Source organism: Tachypleus tridentatus, chromosome 8 (genome assembly GCF_004210375.1).
Source record: "Tachypleus tridentatus isolate NWPU-2018 chromosome 8, ASM421037v1, whole genome shotgun sequence".
Lineage (NCBI taxonomy): Eukaryota > Metazoa > Arthropoda > Merostomata > Xiphosura > Limulidae > Tachypleus > Tachypleus tridentatus.
In genome coordinates, this window is record NC_134832.1 from 126,560,065 (window position 1) to 126,580,342 (window position 20,278).

The 20,278-nt window shown below is 34.6% G+C and overlaps 1 protein-coding gene across 2 annotated transcripts in view; it reads left to right on the forward strand.

The window, feature by feature from the left end:
- Nucleotides 1-3,331: 3,331 nt before the first annotated feature.
- The window catches only part of LOC143223442 (uncharacterized), a 54,634-nt gene continuing 37,687 nt past the window's right edge, over nucleotides 3,332-20,278 (forward strand). Inside the window, exons 1-3 of one of the 2 annotated variants that reach the window (XM_076451434.1) lie at nucleotides 3,332-3,470; nucleotides 17,926-17,997; nucleotides 19,873-20,145. In XM_076451434.1, coding sequence (XP_076307549.1) covers nucleotides 3,464-3,470; nucleotides 17,926-17,997; nucleotides 19,873-20,145 — 352 coding nt within the window. In that variant the 5' untranslated portion in view covers nucleotides 3,332-3,463. The remainder of the gene's footprint in view (nucleotides 3,471-17,925; nucleotides 17,998-19,872; nucleotides 20,146-20,278) is intronic. The other variant, XM_076451435.1, reaches the window with a different exon arrangement.

A 20,278-nucleotide genomic window follows, 5' to 3' on the forward strand; every position in this document is an offset into this window, starting at 1 on the left:
TACAATAACCTCGAAGAGAAAGGCTTAGAGCTGTACTTCACAGAGCAGGCCTAACATCCTGTGGCTGTAGGCCTACAATCACTGGCAGCAATGAATATTCAGTCTAAAACTCATCAGAGTGTTTGCAGGATGTTTAATACAAAATTAATATAATGAGGAATCGACTTACCTGTTTACCAATGCTGACATCATCAAAAATGTAATTTCCAATGTCCCAGACTGGACCTGAGGTGGTAGTGGCAGCACTGGTAGAAGGCCACGGTGATGACTCTGACAATTCAGTTGACAATTTTGATTCAAACTGATTGGCTGCAGCAGATTGATCAGGTTCAGCCTCATGAATGGGTTTAAAGAACCCATGCAGTGTCTTTTGCTTTTTCAGGCTTCACATAGTGAATGACTGTTTATCGCAACTTCTGTTTGTCAACGTCACATTCACAGTACCATTGGCGCCAATTATAGTGAATCATTCACTATAGACGGCGCCAATGGTACTAGGTTAGTGCCATGGTGTTGCCTGCCTGCCACGGTGCCACCCACTGTTTATTTGTGAAGTTAATTCTTGAAATCCAGGTAATCTGAACATTCACTGTCCATGATATTTGAATACAGATTATAGATACTATACATATATTTTGCACTCTCCTAAGTGACTCTATATTTTATATGTTGATGACAGGACTGTAGGCCTACTTTGCTGGGCCTCATAACTTTAAGTTATATATTATATATATAGGCCTATATATTTATTTATGATTTTAAAAAATAAGACAAACACCTCAATGTGCCATTCTGATATTTGCCAAAAAGGTGGTCTAAGAATGCATAATTCAGGCTTTTCTTTTATGTTTTTATTTAAAATTTCCTGGGGATGCATGCCCCCGGACCTTCTAGCATGACTTCGCGCCTGCGGAGCTTGCATAAAGCACACAAACTAACCCCCCCCCAATGGCCATTTTTGGCTATGCCCCTGGCCGAGGAAGACATCTAATATTCTCGTAGAAATGCTAACGACCGAAGTTAATTCTGTGAAGTTATACAGTTTATAATGTTCGAAATCTACAAAAGTTCCTGGTCAATTTCTGTAGTTTTCCGATCTATAAGCGTTAATCACAATTATAGCTACCGAGGTTTGAAGTATAAGGACTGTAGCGACAGTATTATATTGTTTATTGATGCATCTATTTGTAATTTCTTTAGGGGACTTTTTAGAAAGTTCACTTGGCAACAATGCTGTCAATCATTGGTATTTTACTTGCATGCCTAGTACCTTGTTGATTCTTACACTCAAGAATCTTCTACAAATTTAAAGAATAGACACATTTAAAAACTTACATTATATGCATTAAACTGAAACAAACATCAACATTAAAATATATATATTAGTACGCGTCAAACAAGAACACGAACTTTTTTCATCTACCGTTAGGTCCTGCAGTGGCGAAACGGTATGTTTACTAGCTTATAACGTTAAAATCCGAGTTTCGATACCCGTGATTGACGGAGCACAAATATCCCATTGCGTAGCTTTATGTTTAACTCCAAAACATTTCCCTTTCAAACAATGGTAAATTTAATGAATTACAACACTACAATTAGGAGTTCGATTTTGTATGGAGAACAGAATGGAGAGATCCCATTGTGTACGTATGAGTCAAATAATAGTATTAATTATATTTTGGCTCAGTGGTAAGTTTGAGGACTTATAGCTCTAAATTAATGGTTTCAGTAATCGTACTGGACATAGCGTAGATACCCCATTGTTTATGGTAGATTACTTCGGTCTGCAGAATCTAACAAAAAATTATATTATTGAATTTTAAATTAGTTGTTTAGAGGTAGCATTAAGAAGTAAATTTTACAAACATTACTAATTATGGCGAACATAACATTTTTTATTAAATAAAACTTTCATTGTTGTTTCTTCTCTCATGAGACAATGTATTATATGTTTTGCTGTTGTAACTTCTATAATAACGATTAAAGGAAGAATAATTTATTATAATTTATAGATTCATACAAGTTGTATTTTTATAATTATTTATATATTAAATATGAATATTCCCCAGTATAGTTTAAATGTTACCTATAGGTAGCGCTGTAATTGATTTATATGAGTTTTTAGAGTATTTTCATAATATTTGTTATTTGCAGAGAGTTAAAAACCATTCACTAATACAAACTTTTTATCGTAATTTATAAACAGCACTTACAATAATGAGCTGCAGAAGTATAATATTGATAATCGAACAATATTAAGATAGTAAACAAAAATATAAAAAAAAGGACATTTACTATGTAATTTTACGAACTATTAACTGGTGTCTCTTTTTTTAGGATATAAGAAGTATTTTAATTATTTTAAATCTTCAGTTATTTTTCATGAACGTGATTTGAAAGTTTTCCTCAATAAAGAGGGCATGGCCAGGTGGTTAAGGCACACGATTCCTAATCCGAGGAGCGCGGGTTCGAATCCCTTTCAGACGTGGGTGCGTTATAGTGTGACAGTCAATCCTAGTATTTGTTGGTAAAAGAGCAGCCCAACAAATGGTGGTTGGTGGTGATGACTAGCTGCATTTCCTCTAGTCTTACACATGTAAATCTGCGACGACTAGCGCAGATAGTCCTGGCGCAGTTTTGCGAGAAATTCAAAAATAAACAATCCTCTAAACAGGATTTGAAGTTTTATTATTTTATTTTCCTGAATCATTAATTAATTAATACTTCAAACAACAATTAAATACCAGTCATAATTATTATCATATTTGATGTAATCTTTGAAATTACTTAACAACCTATCAAACCTTCACTTGAGCGGTAAAATGTAAAACATAACAAATAAGCAGAATCAGTAGGTATCTCATGATATTAAACCCAAATAAGTGTAGGTTTTATTGATATTCGTTCACCTATCGATAAATAGGTTTCTAATAGTTTGCCGTCCAAAAGTTACACGATTACTTCGAAAATAATTAATTAATGAGTGAATAATAAATGTGAAGAATAAATCTTCCTCACAAATATTCTTCATTTTAAATTATTTTGCAAATTTATAATGAACAACTTTTCCATCAACTTGCATGAAAATAACAATTATTTCGAGAAAGAAAAGTGTAACAAAATAAACACCATAATATTATCAACTTGTGCAGGAGCAATATACTTCCTAAGCAACGAAGATTTATCTGAATAAGAAAGATCTGACGCCCTCTGGCGACAAAACAAATCAATCGAAAGTTACCTAGTCGAAGCTGTGCAGCGTACGTGTCAACGAGGGTTTATCTACCTTCCCCTAGCAGGAAAAACATAGAAACGAGCGTCTGCGAGAGAAAGCTGTTATAGGCGAACTGCCAACGGGAGGTTGCACTAGTTGTGCTACAACTGGTGGAAAGTGAAAGTTCGTTTTGTGTGCACAATTACTGGGCAATCGCAGACTTATTACTTTCCTCGATTAAAAATCAACATGAAAGGTAAGATAACAATTTTAAATAAAAGAAGGACCTTATTATCATCTCGTTATTATCAGTATTTTCTTTCATCGAAACACTTGTTAAAAACTGTAATGTTCATTTAGGATTAATGTAAGCTTTCCAAAACCATATATACAAACATCTATTACTCTCAAAGTAAACATCTCTATTTTTCCCTTCATACGATTTTGCTGTGTTTACTTTTCTGCTAAAACAATGGTTTTGGTTAATTGTTTTATTATTAGCGAATATATGTCTATATATATATATATATATTGATTTAAAGATCCGTAGTGCAATCAGTTATTGTTTATATTCACGTTGTTATTATAAAATCTTTGAGATATTGTTAGAGAAATGTTTTACGTCCTGTTCTTAAGTGGTAAGTTTTATAGTGTTGGTTAATAATTTTTAGTACTGAAGCACGTGTCGGGATGCGGATCTAAAAGTTCAAGGCTCGAACCGTGATGCTCCTGGACAAGCTTCTCACTGTAAACTATGGGCGCGTAATAAAGTGACAAACAACCATTCCCATTGTTCGGTTCGAAGAACAAGAAAACGACTTTGTTTCAATGTGTATTTGTCGCTAACTGCTCTTTCTCCTGTCAGCAGCTCAAAATTAGAGACAACCATATTTGCATTTTAAGGGGTCACTCGCCTGGCTGTTAAGCCTACGTAGAATAAATATGGCAAGATAGTTCAGTCTATTGTATTATGAGAAGTTAGAATAAAGATAAATATGTAGGTACACGCCATTTATACGTCATTAGAGTAATTTGAAAATGTGTATGTTTGAACCACTATGAACACAAAATAGGGTTATTGAACTTTATTAAAGCCCCCCCCCCCCACTGGCAGACCGGTATGTCTGCGGACTTACACCGCTAGAAACCGGGTTTCAATATCCGTGATGGGCAGAGAACAGATAGCCCGTTTTGTAGCTTTATGCTTAATTACAAGCAAACTTTACTGAAATAGTTTACAAAAATATTAAAACTAGAATGACATTTTACCTAACTTCAAACTACTAATACAGACTGTCTCATAACCACTTCAAGGTTATCTTGTTACTTGTAATTGTGAGCTACAAATAAACTTCTTCTTACTCTCACGTATTAAAACATGGAAATAATTTTATACTACTGAGAACTGAGACTACAAACACACTATATTTGTCGCATACGTATATTGGCGACGATGCATTTCGCTCTATCCAGAGCTCTTCAGAACGACTGGGATACAACAAAGACAGCTTTGAACAGAACACTATTTGTTACGAGTCATTTGATACAATAACAGTTACAATTATGTGAGCTATTGGATATAATAACAATTACGAGTTGTATGCCTTTTACAAGCTGGCGAAGAGAGATTGCAATTATACTTTTTATACAACATTAATATTGCATTTGTTTAAATCTTGCATTCGTTTCATGATCCATTAAGGCTTTCCGAGAATTAGCAGATTATATAATAATAATGTTCACTGTGCTGTTTCAAGAGGATTTTAACGTTACAAATATGTAAACTTAGCGGGGTTAGGCATACAAAGCAGTTTAGTAATACGTTTCTCAACTAATAATCATAATGTACTCAGTTACAATGGTCCAGAGAATGCTTTATTAACTGTTTTTATTTCTTATTGTGCTGTACATTTAACATATTTTGTCAATATTCAATATTTTTATTGTATGCAAGCACGTAATTTTTCAAACTAGTTTGTTTTGTAAAAACGAAAAAAAATACGTGACGTACAGATAAACAAACATAGACTGAACGAAGACTATCGAAGTCTTAATTGTGAATGATCTGTTGTTTTTTTTTTTAATTTCGCGCAACGTCACACGAGCGCTATCTGCGCTAGCCGTCCCTAATTCAGCAGTGCAAGACTAGAGGGAAGGCAGCTAGTCATCACCACCCACCGCCAACTCTTGAGCTACTCTTTTACCAACGAATAGTGGGATTGACCGTACGTTATAACACCTTCACGACTGAAAGGGCGAGCGTGATTGGTGCGACGAGTCGAGTGCCTTAACCACCTGGCCATACCGGGCCTTGAAGTGTGAATCGAAATACGTCAATAATATAATACGAAATAAATGGCAAGTTTGTTCAGAATAAATGAAAGCGTGTGAAAAAAATTCAGGCAGTGCTACGTTTAGTTGGGAAAGTAAATATAGAAGAGAGTAAAATTTGAGATAAATAATTTTTCATCTAATTAATCTTAAACGTTATACAAAAAGTTTACGTGATCACAAACTGTATAACCTTGTCACTCAGAGTTAGTTAATAATTGAAACGTTCCCGAATAAATGTATTGTCCTCACCTAAGTGCATGATGGGAAACAGTCAATGCGTGAAGCCATCCTGCTGACAAAACTCAAACAGTCTTTTTGATTAATGAGTTTTCTGTTCAGTTATGAGTAATATCCTCTACGACATTGAACAACTACCACAGAGAAAGAATTCTTTACACACCAAGTCTATGTTTTCATTGTTTAACTAGGTTTGTTGTGATGTATTGCCAATTTATGGTAATTTGTTACACAATTTATCTCGAGGTGTTTTACGATACACTGTAAAGAGTTTCACACTAGCTGGGTTTATTAAATTAACGTATAAGGCTGGAATGACCTACTGATTGGAGTGCCATGTTGGGTATCGAATGGCCCAAGGTTTGAGCCAAAATGCCATTGAACACGTCCCATACGTTCACTTGTAGGCACGATATGAAAGTCCTGTTATTACTTCAAAGTGAAACAAAGCACCTATACCAGCCAGTGTACCAGGTTCCCTTTCTTCTGCTCAGTAGCTCAAAATGAAAAGCAGCAGTACCTGTACCTGAATACTAGAAGCCTGTGATATGCTTATTTAATTCATAAAATGCTACTCATATTAAATGTCACAATTGCTTTTCCAAACTAGCTTATAATAAATGAACTGACAGACAGTTACCGAATTTTGGCGAAATCACAGACTAATTTCGGGAATAGAAATATTAAACATATAAATATAATTAATGTAATGTCTTTTTATGAAAATTCTGTGTTATTAAGTATTCTGAGTCTTGTTATCTGTCCGAATGTTAGGTTTGATTTGAATTTCGCGCAAAGCTGCTCGAGGAATCGCTATCACTAATTTAGAATTGATAGGCTTAAAGCAGGGGTTCTTAACCAGGGGGTGCCCGCACCCCTAGGGGGTGCAAAGATGATTCCCAAGGGGTGCGAGGATGCTCATGAATAATTAAAGCAAATCTATATTTTTACATAAGAGTATGCTTTATATTTCTCCTAAGAAGAAACATTGAAATTAATTTTTCATTATGTACCCTGAATTTTTGTCTTGAAAAAAGGTATGCTTTATGTATGAAGATTAAAAAAAAATTTTTTTGATTACATCAACTTTGTATTTTTAGCTTTTTTTATATTTAAGTTTCCAGGGGGTGCGAGAAATGATTACTGATTTGAAAGGGGTGCAAACACTGAAAAAGGTTAAGAACCACTGGCTTAAAGGAAAGTAAGCTACTTAACACCACGGTCAGTTTATGGGTTACCCTTGTACCAACAAATGTGGGATTGGTTGAAATTTTACAACCTTTCAACTGCTGAAAGGGCGAGCATGCTCTGCGACCCCCTTCGAACCCACGTCCCACAGTTTGCGAGATGAGTGCCATAATTATGAGACTGTCTCAAAGTACTTACATGAAAAAAAAGTGAAGTTGTATTTCAATGACTTACAAACCTATTATTTTCACAGCCTACATCATTGTGTTGTTTCCTATGTTTCTAGCTGCACTTTGAAATGTCAGTGTTTATGATTATCCTGCTCCTTAGCCGACAAAAAAATTTTAAACAGGCACCAAACATTCTCAGTGATTTATTGTCTTCTTTCAAAAAAGTGTCAGTGAAAGTCTTACTCTCAGTTCCCTCCCGTGGAAAGTACTCATGGTTATTATCCACTCTTCCTATACATTTACACTAGTAATATACTAGAAATAATAACCTTCAAGTTTTCACTCAGTGATAACCTACATTATTTTGCATAATGAGTCACGATGTTTATAAAATTTGGACAACAAAAGAGCTTAGTGCATTCTCAGAGAAACCTTGTTTCGCTGACCAAAGCTTGCATTGTAGTTAGATCAGCCTTTTGCAAATTCATTTTTAATGGAATAAAGTCTATGAGCAAACGAGAATTGATCGTACACTGATGTGTGGCATAAAAGATGTTGATTTCCAGATTCTGATTTTAGTTATTTTATTTGTGGTGGTTTTAATGTAATTAATAAACATCGTCTTGTAATAGAAACGAAAGTAAAGAGAAGAGTTATGATTGTGAGGTTTTCATTATCTATTATTATGCAGCGGATTATCTGGATATTTATTTATTTGTCAATTACGTTTCTTCATCAAACGTTTTGTTTGTTGTTAAGCACAGAGTTACTCAATGGGCTATCTGTGTTATGCCCATCACGGGTATCGAAACCGATTTTTGGCGTTATAAACCCTAAAATTAACCACAGAGTTATTGAGAGACGGGACATCAAAACGTGATTTTCAGTGAAATAAACACAGAAATATACGTCTAAATTAAACAAATTGTTTACTTTACGTCACTAAACAAGACCTGCTGAACATGCTTGTTTCTTCCCTCCAGGCGTCACTGGTAAACCTTGAATTCGGTAAAACTAGTCTATTGCAGCTGGAGGAGATACTAAATAACAGATTAGGCCACTAATTAATCTTTTATTTGTTTAAATTCATGTTTTGGTAAAAATAAAAACAAAAAATATTTCAGATTTTTTATTCGCATTGTTAAATGTTCATTCGAAAAGTTGTAAGTCACGTGAGAAAAACTGATCTGTTTGATTATTTTAACAAATATTGAACTTGTATTTGTAATTATCTTATCCTTTTATTTATTTATGCATTTGTTTATTGGTGTCGTTTTTTGTGATTTTACTTTTAAACTTTCATACAATTAGGCCTAACGTTGTAGTCGACCTACTTGTGTCTAACGTTGTGCCTTGGGCTTATTACAAATTATCACTGCCAAAAAATAATAAAGTTTAAAACCTTGAACTAATAATCATGTCAATAGCTTTCAGTAATTTCATGATATTTATGGATTCAATGTTTTGCGTTGAAATCAAAACCAAAACATTCATTGTTAAAGTTAATAAATGTAAAATGATAAAAGTTAAAGAAATAGGTATTAGAGCGATAGTATCAACATTACAACAGTAAATTACTTTAACTGTGGAAGCTGCCAGTAGTCTAACGGGTCTGTGTGATACTCATTAAATATTCTGTAATATATGTTTTGAGTCCTTGTGGGGAATTTCTATCGTTATTCTGTATAGGTTCTGAAGTTGTATGATGCGCATATGTTTCCAAATACGGCTCATGTTGGCTGTGCGACTGACACTTTATTCCTTTTGAAGTTTGTTTTAGAGTAAAATTGTAGCCCAAGTTTACATTTTTGCAAATATATATATTTATAGAGAGAGAGAGGGAGAAATAGTTTGAATGTATTATGATAAAACGGTTTTGAAGTCCTACTATGCTGTTACAGCCCTTGTTATGCTCTATCTGACAACTATACATTTTCAAGGTAGCTTTACAGCGTGGTTTCTCTTGCTAAAGGCTTTGTCGTAATGTTTTCAAGTCCAAAGCACAGCACTCCTCTCTGTTTGCTTTCCATTATCCATCTAGTGTACAATAAAGACAGCTTCAGAGCACTCGTTTTAAAAATTCATTTGTATAGAAATTCCTAGGCACTGTGAACAGTCTGATATGTCTTTGTACAGAATAACATGAATAACCAAGACATGTCATCAAAGTAATCTGTGCACACGCGCCTTGTGTCGCTTCTTCGAACTTAGATTCTTTTTGTTTATCTTGTGAACTGTTGTCTGGACCACGTAGTTTCTGGTTTCTCCCTGCTACTAAACACTGCGTCTTTGCTTACCAGCTTGGGGATTCAGAACCATATTCCTTGGTTTTCCAATGACATTCATTTCACCGGATATCCCAATTTCGGAAATTATTACGTAATTTCACTAGTAGATTGAAGTAATGGATTACATTTGGAAAAAAAAATTTGGACCAAACAAAACAGTGAATTATAATTATTTTTTAAAAACTGGTTCCAGAATTTTGATGGTTTATTATACATCAAAACATTGTGGAAAATATTCTCATTTTGAATAAAGTGTTATTTTTTTTCCTTTTCTAAGTGATATGTATATTAATAATTATTGTATGAGGTACTGTATTAACTAAATAATAGTTGATGCTGTGATTGAAACTTGTTAAACAATAGCTCGAATATTTGTAATAAAATTACTCAAATTTACTTCAACATTTTACAACTATTACTTCTGTAGTTATTGAATATTGTTAAAGAAACTCGTTATATAAAAATATTTTAACTATGTAGTAGTACAGTTATGATACAGTTTACCATAGGAAGGTCAGTCCACAATTTCGCCACAACTGACCAGATTTCCTCTTAGAGCGATATTCTGTACACTCTGAACGGCCGTAAACGTATTAATTAACAATTATAAATTGATTATATTAAAAAAATATTTTCCTTTCTCCATTTCTGATAGAGTTTATATCGTGACATTTCTACTGCCCTCTTCCAGTGCGACAACCCGGAACTCCGGTGGTCAGTCGCTGCTGCATACTTTATCTAAAACTAAATAAAATATATAGCTAGAAAATTTCTGTCTCACTTTCACTTAGAGCTGCCATCATTTTCGCCATCTTCTGCTTGCATGATTCTCACCACTCATCATAATCAGCTTCGAGGATGGCTACTCTATCTGCAATGCCCACGCTAATAGAACGGTAAGTCTACGGATTTACAAAGCTAAAATCAGGGGTTCGATTCCCCTGGGTGGGGTCAGCAGATAGCCCGATGTGGCTTTGCTATAAGAAAACACACACTATCTGCAGTATCTATAAAATTCGAATCACACAGTATTGGCTATAATTCTATACTTACCATCAGCCATTGCAGTGACTGCCGATCTGATACTCGAAACAAAGCTTGGTGCAATGTTTTAAACTACTATTTAAGTATTTCTATTATGGGAGACAGTAAACGTTTTTGTATCGTGGCTAAAATCGATAATACTGTAGTAAAAGAACGACAACTGCGATTTTACCTGCAGTATTGTGTCCAAAAAGCACGAACACTACACGTAAAGAAATTATACGTGACATCAGTACAGTTGTAACAATAAGTTAATAATCGCTATGTTACACGCATCATGCCTGCCTTATAAACATTAAATTATATCCACATCCTACAATCATCTATATACATCTACCTGTAGTAAGTTATGAGGCTCCATATAAACCACACAGTGTATTTTACACCTTGCAAGACGCACTTTTATCTTTAAAAATACCTTTACAAATTCCCATGCGTTTTCCAAAACCGAAGTGATGGGTTAAGACAAGAGGTTAACTTAGGGTTCACTCCTAACTGTCTCTCATACAGATCGCAATCTCATTACTTGTCAATAACAAGTATTTTCAACAGCATAAACATTCAATTTAACTACTGTTGTCCATATACTGTGAATAATATGATGTATTTCACTGTATTTACTCAGTGAGTTGAAAAAATCAGAGCTACACCAAGGTGTTGGTTGCTGAGTCAAAATATTTATTTTTTAGAATTGTGTTTCCAAAATTAGGGTGCGTCTTTCACGATGTCGTGTCTTACAAGGCGTAAAATACGGTACTACTTTAATACGGTTGAGTACAAACGGTTAATTAGTCGCTGTTTTTTGCTAGGTCGTAAAATAAACCCTATCCAATGACGCGTTTAGTAATAGTGCTCAGGTTTCATGGCAATACTCACAGCCATTGCTGCTGTATGCTTACAAAACAATATTAAATAACAATAAATAAAAACAAAAGGACAAATATCATTATGAATCACTACCGTGATCCATGGCAGATGGTGTAACACTGCGACGTGCGTATTAAAAATCGATTTATATTTAAAGCATTATACCCTTATGCAAACTTCTTGCTTAGTTCGAAGGGGAACCACCACCTGTAGAAAGCTAATTCAATGAACATTTAAAAATAAAGGTGTCATCTTTCGGTTTTAACTCATAAATAACTTAAATGAATAATACTTTAACCTGAAAGTAAAATGTGCAGATGTGTTAGTTTAAAAAACGTGATGTGTTAGTTTAAAGAAAGCGTCTTTGATTATTTGTCAACACCAGATTTCAGTAAGCAACTCTGAGAGGAGCAACTTCTTTTGAAGTTGAAAATTCATTGCTTTAAATTATAGTAGTGGTGCCCGCCATGGCCAAGTGGGTTAAGGCGTTGGACTCGTAATTCGAGGGGCGCGGGTTCAAATCCCGGTCATACCAAACATGGTCGCCCTTTCAGCCGTGGGGGCGTTATAATGTGACGGTCAATCCCACTATTCGTTGGTAAAAGAGTAGCTCAAGAGTTGGCGGTGGGTGCTGATGACAAGCTGCCTTTCCTCTAGTCTTACACTGCTAAATTAGGGACGGCTAGCGCAGATAGCTCTTGAGTAGCTTTGCGCGAAATTCAAAATAACATAACATAGTAGTGGTTGTAAAGCTAGATAACTCAATTCACTCTTATGCTTTATAGGCTGTTAATTCAAAGGTCCTTGTTTCTCGTCCTGCTATCGAGAGCTTTCACTTCGCACTTTGAAGCTATGGAACGTTATTACAGTAATGCTCAAATCCCACTATTTGATTAAGGTAGAGTAAGAGTTAGTTGGCAGCTGATGCTGTTAGTGATTTTCCTTTCGTCTTGTTTATCAGCTCAAAATTAAAGATAGCTACCGCAGATAGCCCTTGTGTATCTTTGCGGGAATATTCGTGACAAGCAGGTTTATCATTACGTAGAGTAATTGAGTGATATTCTGCAATAGTCACCGAGCAGCATTATGAAAGTCGATGAACTAAAACTTAATTACTTGAATAGTTAAACAGTGATTTCTCAGAGGCTTATACGGAGAAAATTACTTCATTATAATATTTTTCTCACAAATAAAATCAGCTGAGATAACAATAAGTATGTTTAATTTCCAAGAATTCCGTCATACAAATGGTAATTTAACCCAATTTAGTAATCAGCCTCTTTCTTCAAAGGACTAGTACCATCTGGCGTTTCTTCTGTTGCCTTCAAGCCCGCAGATGACCGAAACTTTGCCATAGGACGTTTTTCAAGAATTATGCTAATATCACTTTGACCTCTGACTGAACTGCCACTAAAAAGGTGAACCCGTTCGAGTTAAAACAAGGCAACTTTATAACCTGTCAGACAACATGGAATGAATATTAATACCACTTTTACCTCTACCTAAATTGCCACTACAGAGTAAACCAATTCCAGATAAAGCGTGGCAAACTTATACCCTGTTAAACAACATGGAACAAATGTCACAGTTGTCTCCATGCTGTGACAACTTTAGTATTCTAAGTTGATTCGATTAGATTAAAAAAAAAATTACATTTATCCATAACAGTGAACCACGTGTTTTATACAGAGCTGAATTACCAACTCAAGATCTGGAAATGGCACCATCATGGTAAAATATGTTTATGGTATTAACAGTTAACTCTGAAACTAATTTAAACTTTTTGAAAAGCTTAATTACAAGTATCCACAAAACAGCTTATTCGAGACTGAGCCATAAAATAATGCTTTCTAGCAGATTAGAATTTCACGGAAAGTTCCATTTTATGGATTTCATTTAAAACAAAAATCTAGTTTTATAAGACATTATTAGAAACTTATTTTTGTTATATTTCTGGTTTATTTCCATCGCCAACGAAGAATAGTTCGTACAAAATTAATCGTATAATATTTGCAGCAATCTTAGCACGTATTTAATAAGTCTCAGAGCAGCCGAGTGAAACGTGACACGAGTAACACAAAACAACATCTTAGATTTCCATGCGAATAAATCGAGCGTGGAAGCAAAGAGAACCGACCAATCAACTTTCACCAATTTTTTTTTATTACCTCCAACAGGGAGGGGAAGGGTTACTGGTGTATATGTTCCTCACACACACGTATACCTACCTGTATGTTCAAGTTTAGAGGAGGTAAGGGCAGTTTAAACGGGTGTTTTTTTTCTTGGTAATTATTCTAATGACACTTCACCCTTTGGTGGGGTTTTAGTCATCCATGAAAGACGAATAGAGCTCGACGTGAAATAATTAAAATAGAAATATTTCATATGTTATAACGTTAATTATAAGCGTTTGTTAAGTTCGGGTTAGTTGGAAACTCAGTTTAGAGGATGCATGGATCAGATTATTTATAAAACTAAAACTTGCGCTGATTAACACATTTACAATGTCTTTATTTTGAAACTATTTCTACAAATCATTGTAAGCAATATTTCCCAGGTAGAGAATTTATTTAAAAGTAATATTTTTTTTCTTGTTTATTCCTTTATAAATAACCAGACATCGCCAGGTGGTTAAAGCGCTCGACTCGTAATCTGAGAGTCGCACCAAACATGCTCGCCCTTTCAGCCGTGGGAGCATTATAATGTGACGATCAATCCCACTATTCTTTGGTAAAAGAGTAACCCAAGAGTTGGAAATGGGTGGTGGTGACTAGCTGCCTTCCCTTTAGTCTTACACTGATAAATTAGGGACAGCTAGCAAAGATAGCCTTCGTGTAACTTTGCGCAAAATTCAAAACAAACCAAACTAATTCCTTTATAAACAATAGTTCACAAAAGTACTAATGCAGTAATGTTAAGCATTCTAAAACAACAACATTACGTTTGAGTTCAAAATTATTCGTTTCTAGTGCAATAATATTAACAACTGGGGAATTATTAAAATATTTAATGAATAATAGAAAGCATTAGAACCTCAGTTGTGATTTAAATATATGGATGAAACCTTAGCTTCATTCACTGCTGTTGTGACACTGGACCAGCGTTAGTAAAGCTGTCTTTTGTTATTATTCGTTTTGTAACTAAGCACAAAGCTACACAGTGGGATACCTGTGCTGAGCCTATCAGGGGTATCAAAACCTATTTTATACTATTATAAGTCCGCAGACATACCGCTGTGCCACTGGGGAACATTGTTTTTGTTACACACAGCATCAGAGATTTTACTACGAAGTTAAAGCTTTGATTTTTAATTACTATACAAATAGGCCATTAAAAGTATATACCTGTCTAAGAAGACATGGGTTTGAAAGTAAAACACGAAATGAAAACAATCTGTATTATATACCTAACTGGAGTACCCCTTTTCCTGGACGGAAGTTACATAAATACATGATTAATAAAAAGTTATCTTAGAGCATGAAAAGCTACGTTCCTTATATTTAATTGTCTAAAATTCAAAACTTCCATAGAAATTGTAATACATAAAATGTGAAACGTAACTTTGTATGTACCTCCGCATGGCGTCAACAAACCTTCATGCCATGTTTGGTGAAGATCCAAGATCCATCAACAGGGGCGAAATAATGGAAAAAAACGCAAAATGAAAATTGAAAATTTGTACCCAATAAACTTCCATACCAGGTTTGGTGAAGATCCATCTTCGAGAGCGAAGAAATGGTAAAAAACACAAACATGCCCACTGAAAATCGCATAAACTAAAATACAAAACTAAAAATTTCTATGGGCCTAATGAACCTCCATACCTGCAAAGTGATAACATGGACATGAAATAAACAACAGAAAGTAATGTTACATTTATATCGATCAAAAAAAAATGGAAGAATGGTTATTTTATTTCAAGATGACTTAACATTCACATGTATATATATAAATATGTGTATGTGTGTGTGTGAAACATCAAATCACCATATTTTTTTCCTAGGATGGATGCTTATGCAGTTTAATTCATCGAATTCATTATATTAATGTTGCTTCACTACGTTATAAATCAGAATGGTATCGTAGCCAAAACTTTAGCGTTATAATTTTAAGACTCGAGTTTACCACACAGCAATCGGAAAGCGTATCGGAGAATGTGTTAGCACTTTCTATATAGAGATGACACGGACGCCTCTATTAAAGCAACGCAAAAGTCATCCGAATTTTCTTCTCTACAAATCATTAGAAGGTAGATATGAAGAGCTAACTGACACAGTCGCTCTTTCTTCGCTATATATGCCGCTTTTCAGCTATCTAGAGCGTCTGAACTTCGAAAACTGAGGAATAACCAAAAGCAAGATTTCTTATTTTCGTTCATCACCATCTTTCTTCAATAGGTGTAGTGTCTAACTACTTCTAACAGTACATATAATTTTATCATCATTTGATAATAAGACAGTCTTTACGGTATTTGACAACCTATTTTATTATTACATGTAAAATATATAAAGCTATAGAATACAGTCTGTAACCTAGTAACCCACGTACACCATCTTATAAAAAGTAAACAAACAAATATAAAGAAATATATTTGTTACAAATTAAAATAGATATATAGAGCTGACTACTGAGCTTGAAAAAAAGAAACCAAACAAGAAAGTTGATTGGCTAATGATCACATTGCAAGCTAAGTTGTCTGTCTCAACTTTACATGAAAAATAAAATCTCTACTTTGCTGCTTTCCTTGCTGGTAAAACAAATAGAACCAGAACTTCCAATTATAAAATTTTACTGTATTATATAATAGTTACGGAAGTATAATTTGAAAGTTAACTAAAGGAAATGTGTAACGATAAATGCTGAGACTTTATTCGACAGACGAAGTTAGAAAGTCAGTGATGTAGGAATTTTATTCTCTAAGTAAAGTCTAGACAGCTCAGTATGCTATGTAATCTGTTGAGTATACAAGACTATTTAGTACAAAAGTTATTATTTTGTTCATTTAATGATTATTGAATGTTAGTAACAAAAATGTTAAAGTTCATTACTTTAAAAGCGATAATTTTACAAGTTTCGTTACGTAACTCTATACGAATCGTACCTTGTTTATACTGTTTAATTGGTATACTAGGCTTTTTTGATAGCCCGACATAACCAGGTGGTTAGGGCGCTCGACTTGTAATCTGTTGGTCGCGGGTTTAAATTCAAACGTGCCGTGGGGGCGTTATTATGTTACGGTCAATTTCACTATTCGTTGGTAAAAGAGTAGCTCTAGTGGGTGGTGATGAATTAGTTGCTTTCTCTCTAGTCTTACACTCTTAACTTAGGGATGGCTATCGCGGATAACCTTCAAGTGAAATTCAAAAAATATAGAAGCTTCTGTAATATTGTTGACGTCATCTTACTCGAAACTTCTAAATTTTTCTCTGTATATGTAATATTGTTGCTACTAGAGGGCTAAACAGTCTTAGATTCTTCTATCGCGTGTTATAAATACGCGCGGGTACAGAAACTTAAATTCGTGAAAGTAAAGATAGACTGCGTGATAATTTGTTTAGCTCTAAAGTGAATTTCAAAGTTTGTATTGTAACAACAGAGATCAAAAATGACAATTCGTCTTGTCAAGAGTGTTTTAAAGTAACAAAACCAGACTGTGTGGTCTTTGATGAAAATGAGTTAATTATTTAAATTTCTTGATACAACTGTGGTATCGAACAGTGCAACTAGTCTTTGTACATAAGTTTGACATGCTTTGGATATATATTGTTTTAAAACAAGTGCATTATGTGTTGCCCGTTTATTGCTCGAATCCAATGCCAACAAGTCACAGGAACCTATTGCAAAGAATCCTGGTATATATAAAAATCTGACAGTCATTAACCAACTCACGTGGTATGATCACTTTGTTTGTTTCTATTTTTCAAGTTCAGCAGTCAAACCTACATAGCTTTTGTATTTGTTTTGGTTCCTTATCTAGTCAGTTAAGGATTTTCAAAAACTGAGAAGAGTGTATCACGAACCACGATATTAGTTTATAATATTCATAGAACTGGGTTATTTTGAATTTCGCACACAGCTACACAGCAGTTGAAAATTAGAAGGAAGGCAGCTAGGCTTCACCATCCACCGCTAACTCTTGAGCTACTCTGTTTCCAACAAATAGTGGGATTGACTGAAACATCATAACACTCCCACGGCTGAAAGGGCAAACATGTTCGGTGGGATGGAGATTCGAACCAGTGGTTCTCAGGTTGAATTTCAAACGCCCTAACTACGTGTCTATGGCGGACCGCTTTTATATATATATATGTGTGTTTTTTTTTCTTATGCTTATAAATAATGAGATACATCCAGATTAGAATGATGCGCCTCATTTATATATATACACGGTACTAAATATTCATTAAAACAAACAACAATAGTTCATTAATAAATACCTTAACGCAACTTCCTGTATAAATAATGAAAAGCATTGTTTTACAGCGCTCCCTGGACATTATTTGTTTCATTATTCGGAACCACCAATCACACTTTATATCTGAATAAGTATGGTGTCAGTCAATGTTTTATTTTTATTTTTTAGTCTCAGTTCTGTGCCGTGGAATTCTGATACTGGTTTTCTTATGGAATGGAATGCCTGCCTACGTTAATAGTGGTGAGTAATGACAGTGAATGTATTTATACATAATATATACCAATTATAAACACTAGAAAAAAACACATCAGCTGAGGATAAACTTGTAATATTAAACAATGAACTGAATTGCTGACAACCGATTAACAATATATTTAAGGTCTTATGTTCAAGTGTCAACGTATTCTACCTAATTTGTATGTTTCAAGCAACAAGCAGCGTTCAATTAATCTATTGTTTAACCCTCAAACCGCCGATTTCTTTTATGCAGGTCACTGTTGATGAGTCCACATATTATATCATTCTGAGTAATTTTATGATTATTTCCTTTTACAATACCTAGTGTAAAAAATTGATTATATCACTGGGTAAACTACAAAGGAGACTCGAGCACTAATTAGTGAGCTTAAGTGGAGTAGAGATGATATTTCTGTTTAATTTTGTTTTTCTACAGCTAATGTATTATTAGAAACCTGTAAGAAACAACGCCATTGACTCCAAAACAATTCAGTGCGTAAAAAAGTCAAACAGATACCTTTTACAAAATGGTGAGGCCAACGAACTGACCCCATTAGTAATTCTATAGAGTGAATCAATATTAATCATGACGTCAATCTTTAATTTATATATACATATCATACTTATGTAACTTCATTCACAATTTATCTAAACTAGGGTCCTCGGTGGGTCATAGGTACGTTTACATACTTAAAACGCTAAAATTCAGGGTCAAATTCTCTGAAATGGACAGAATGCATACAGCCCGTTGTGCACTAAGACAACAACAACAACGCGACAGATAAAGTTAATATCAAATATAAATTTATATCTGTAGGACAGTACATTAAAAATATAACAAAGTATATTAAGTAGTAGTCCACAGTTAATTCCAAAACTCAGATCAGGAAAAGTTACATCATGATGGTGGCTATATTGCTTCCCACCAGTCCTGTTATATAAACACATTTTGTATTTGTGCTCCTTCTGTATATTTTTTCATAACAAAGTTTGCATCTGTCTAGATTATAATGGAATCCAATACTTTTGTTAAACAGTGTGAACTGACGTACATTATCTTACTTAAATTACCTGTGAGTTAGTTTAAGTTGTATTTTCAGAAGAACTCTAGGATGATGTATATTATATTGCTAAAATGTTCTAAACTAGTATGTGTTATAATGCACAGGCATGGTGAACTAGTGTCTCTTATATTAATTAAGTATTCTTAGTTCGTCTATATTATTTTGCTTAAGCATGTTATCTAGTGTACATTGTTTTGAAGTTCGCGCAAAGCTACACCAGGGTTATCTGTGTTAGCCGTCCCTAATCTAGCAGTGTAAGACTAGAGGGAAGGCAGCTAGTCATCACCATCCACCTCCAACTCTTGGGCTACTCTTTTACCAACGAATAGTGGGATTGACTGTCACATTATAACGCCCCAACGGCTGAAAGGGCGAGCATATTTGTGCGACGGAAATTCGAATCCGCGACCCTCAGATTGCGAGTCGAACGCCTTAACCCACCTGGCCATGCCGGGCCTCTAGTGTACATCAAACTACTTGGGTATTGAAAATAAAGATTAGTTCAAATAATGACAGCAGAAGATGAGAGGAAATAAACCTTAAAACACTTCAGTTTTGTATCAGTTTCCCTTTTGTTTTGGCCTCCAGTAGCACAGCAGTATGTCTACAGATTTACAACTCTGGAAACCAGGTTTCGATACCTGTGATGGGCGGATCACAGATAGCCCGCTGTGTAGCTTGTTGCTTAACTTTAAACAAACACATTATAAATTACCGTAATATTACTTAAGTTGATTTTAATGACCTACTATATCACTATATTTCTGAGCCAAAACCAAGACCTGCAAGTTTGTTTTGTGTTTAATACTTCTAGCTATCTGTGCCCGAGGAAGGGCGACCTTCGTTCGAACCTCGTCTGTCACACTAGGAACGAGTGTGTACACAGGATCAGACGATTTCGTAGCTCTCCCCCAGACTGATTCCACCCAGTGCTACAGTCTCTGTTATCATAACAACGATTGTAAAGGCTACTTTTTAGATCATCTCAACCAAACTTGTATATTAACCAAAGAAGAACACTTGGTCATCCGGCCCCTGCTAAAATATTACCAAGCTGGAAGTTATCATAGGAAGATATGCCTGTCAGGTACCTATAGCTTGTCTTCTCATTGTTGTGGCTATTTTTATGCAAATTGTATTATTGTTTAGTTTGTATGCGTTGTAATAAAACGAAAATAAATGTGAGTAACTTATAAAGAGTTTGTTTAGAAAACTTTATA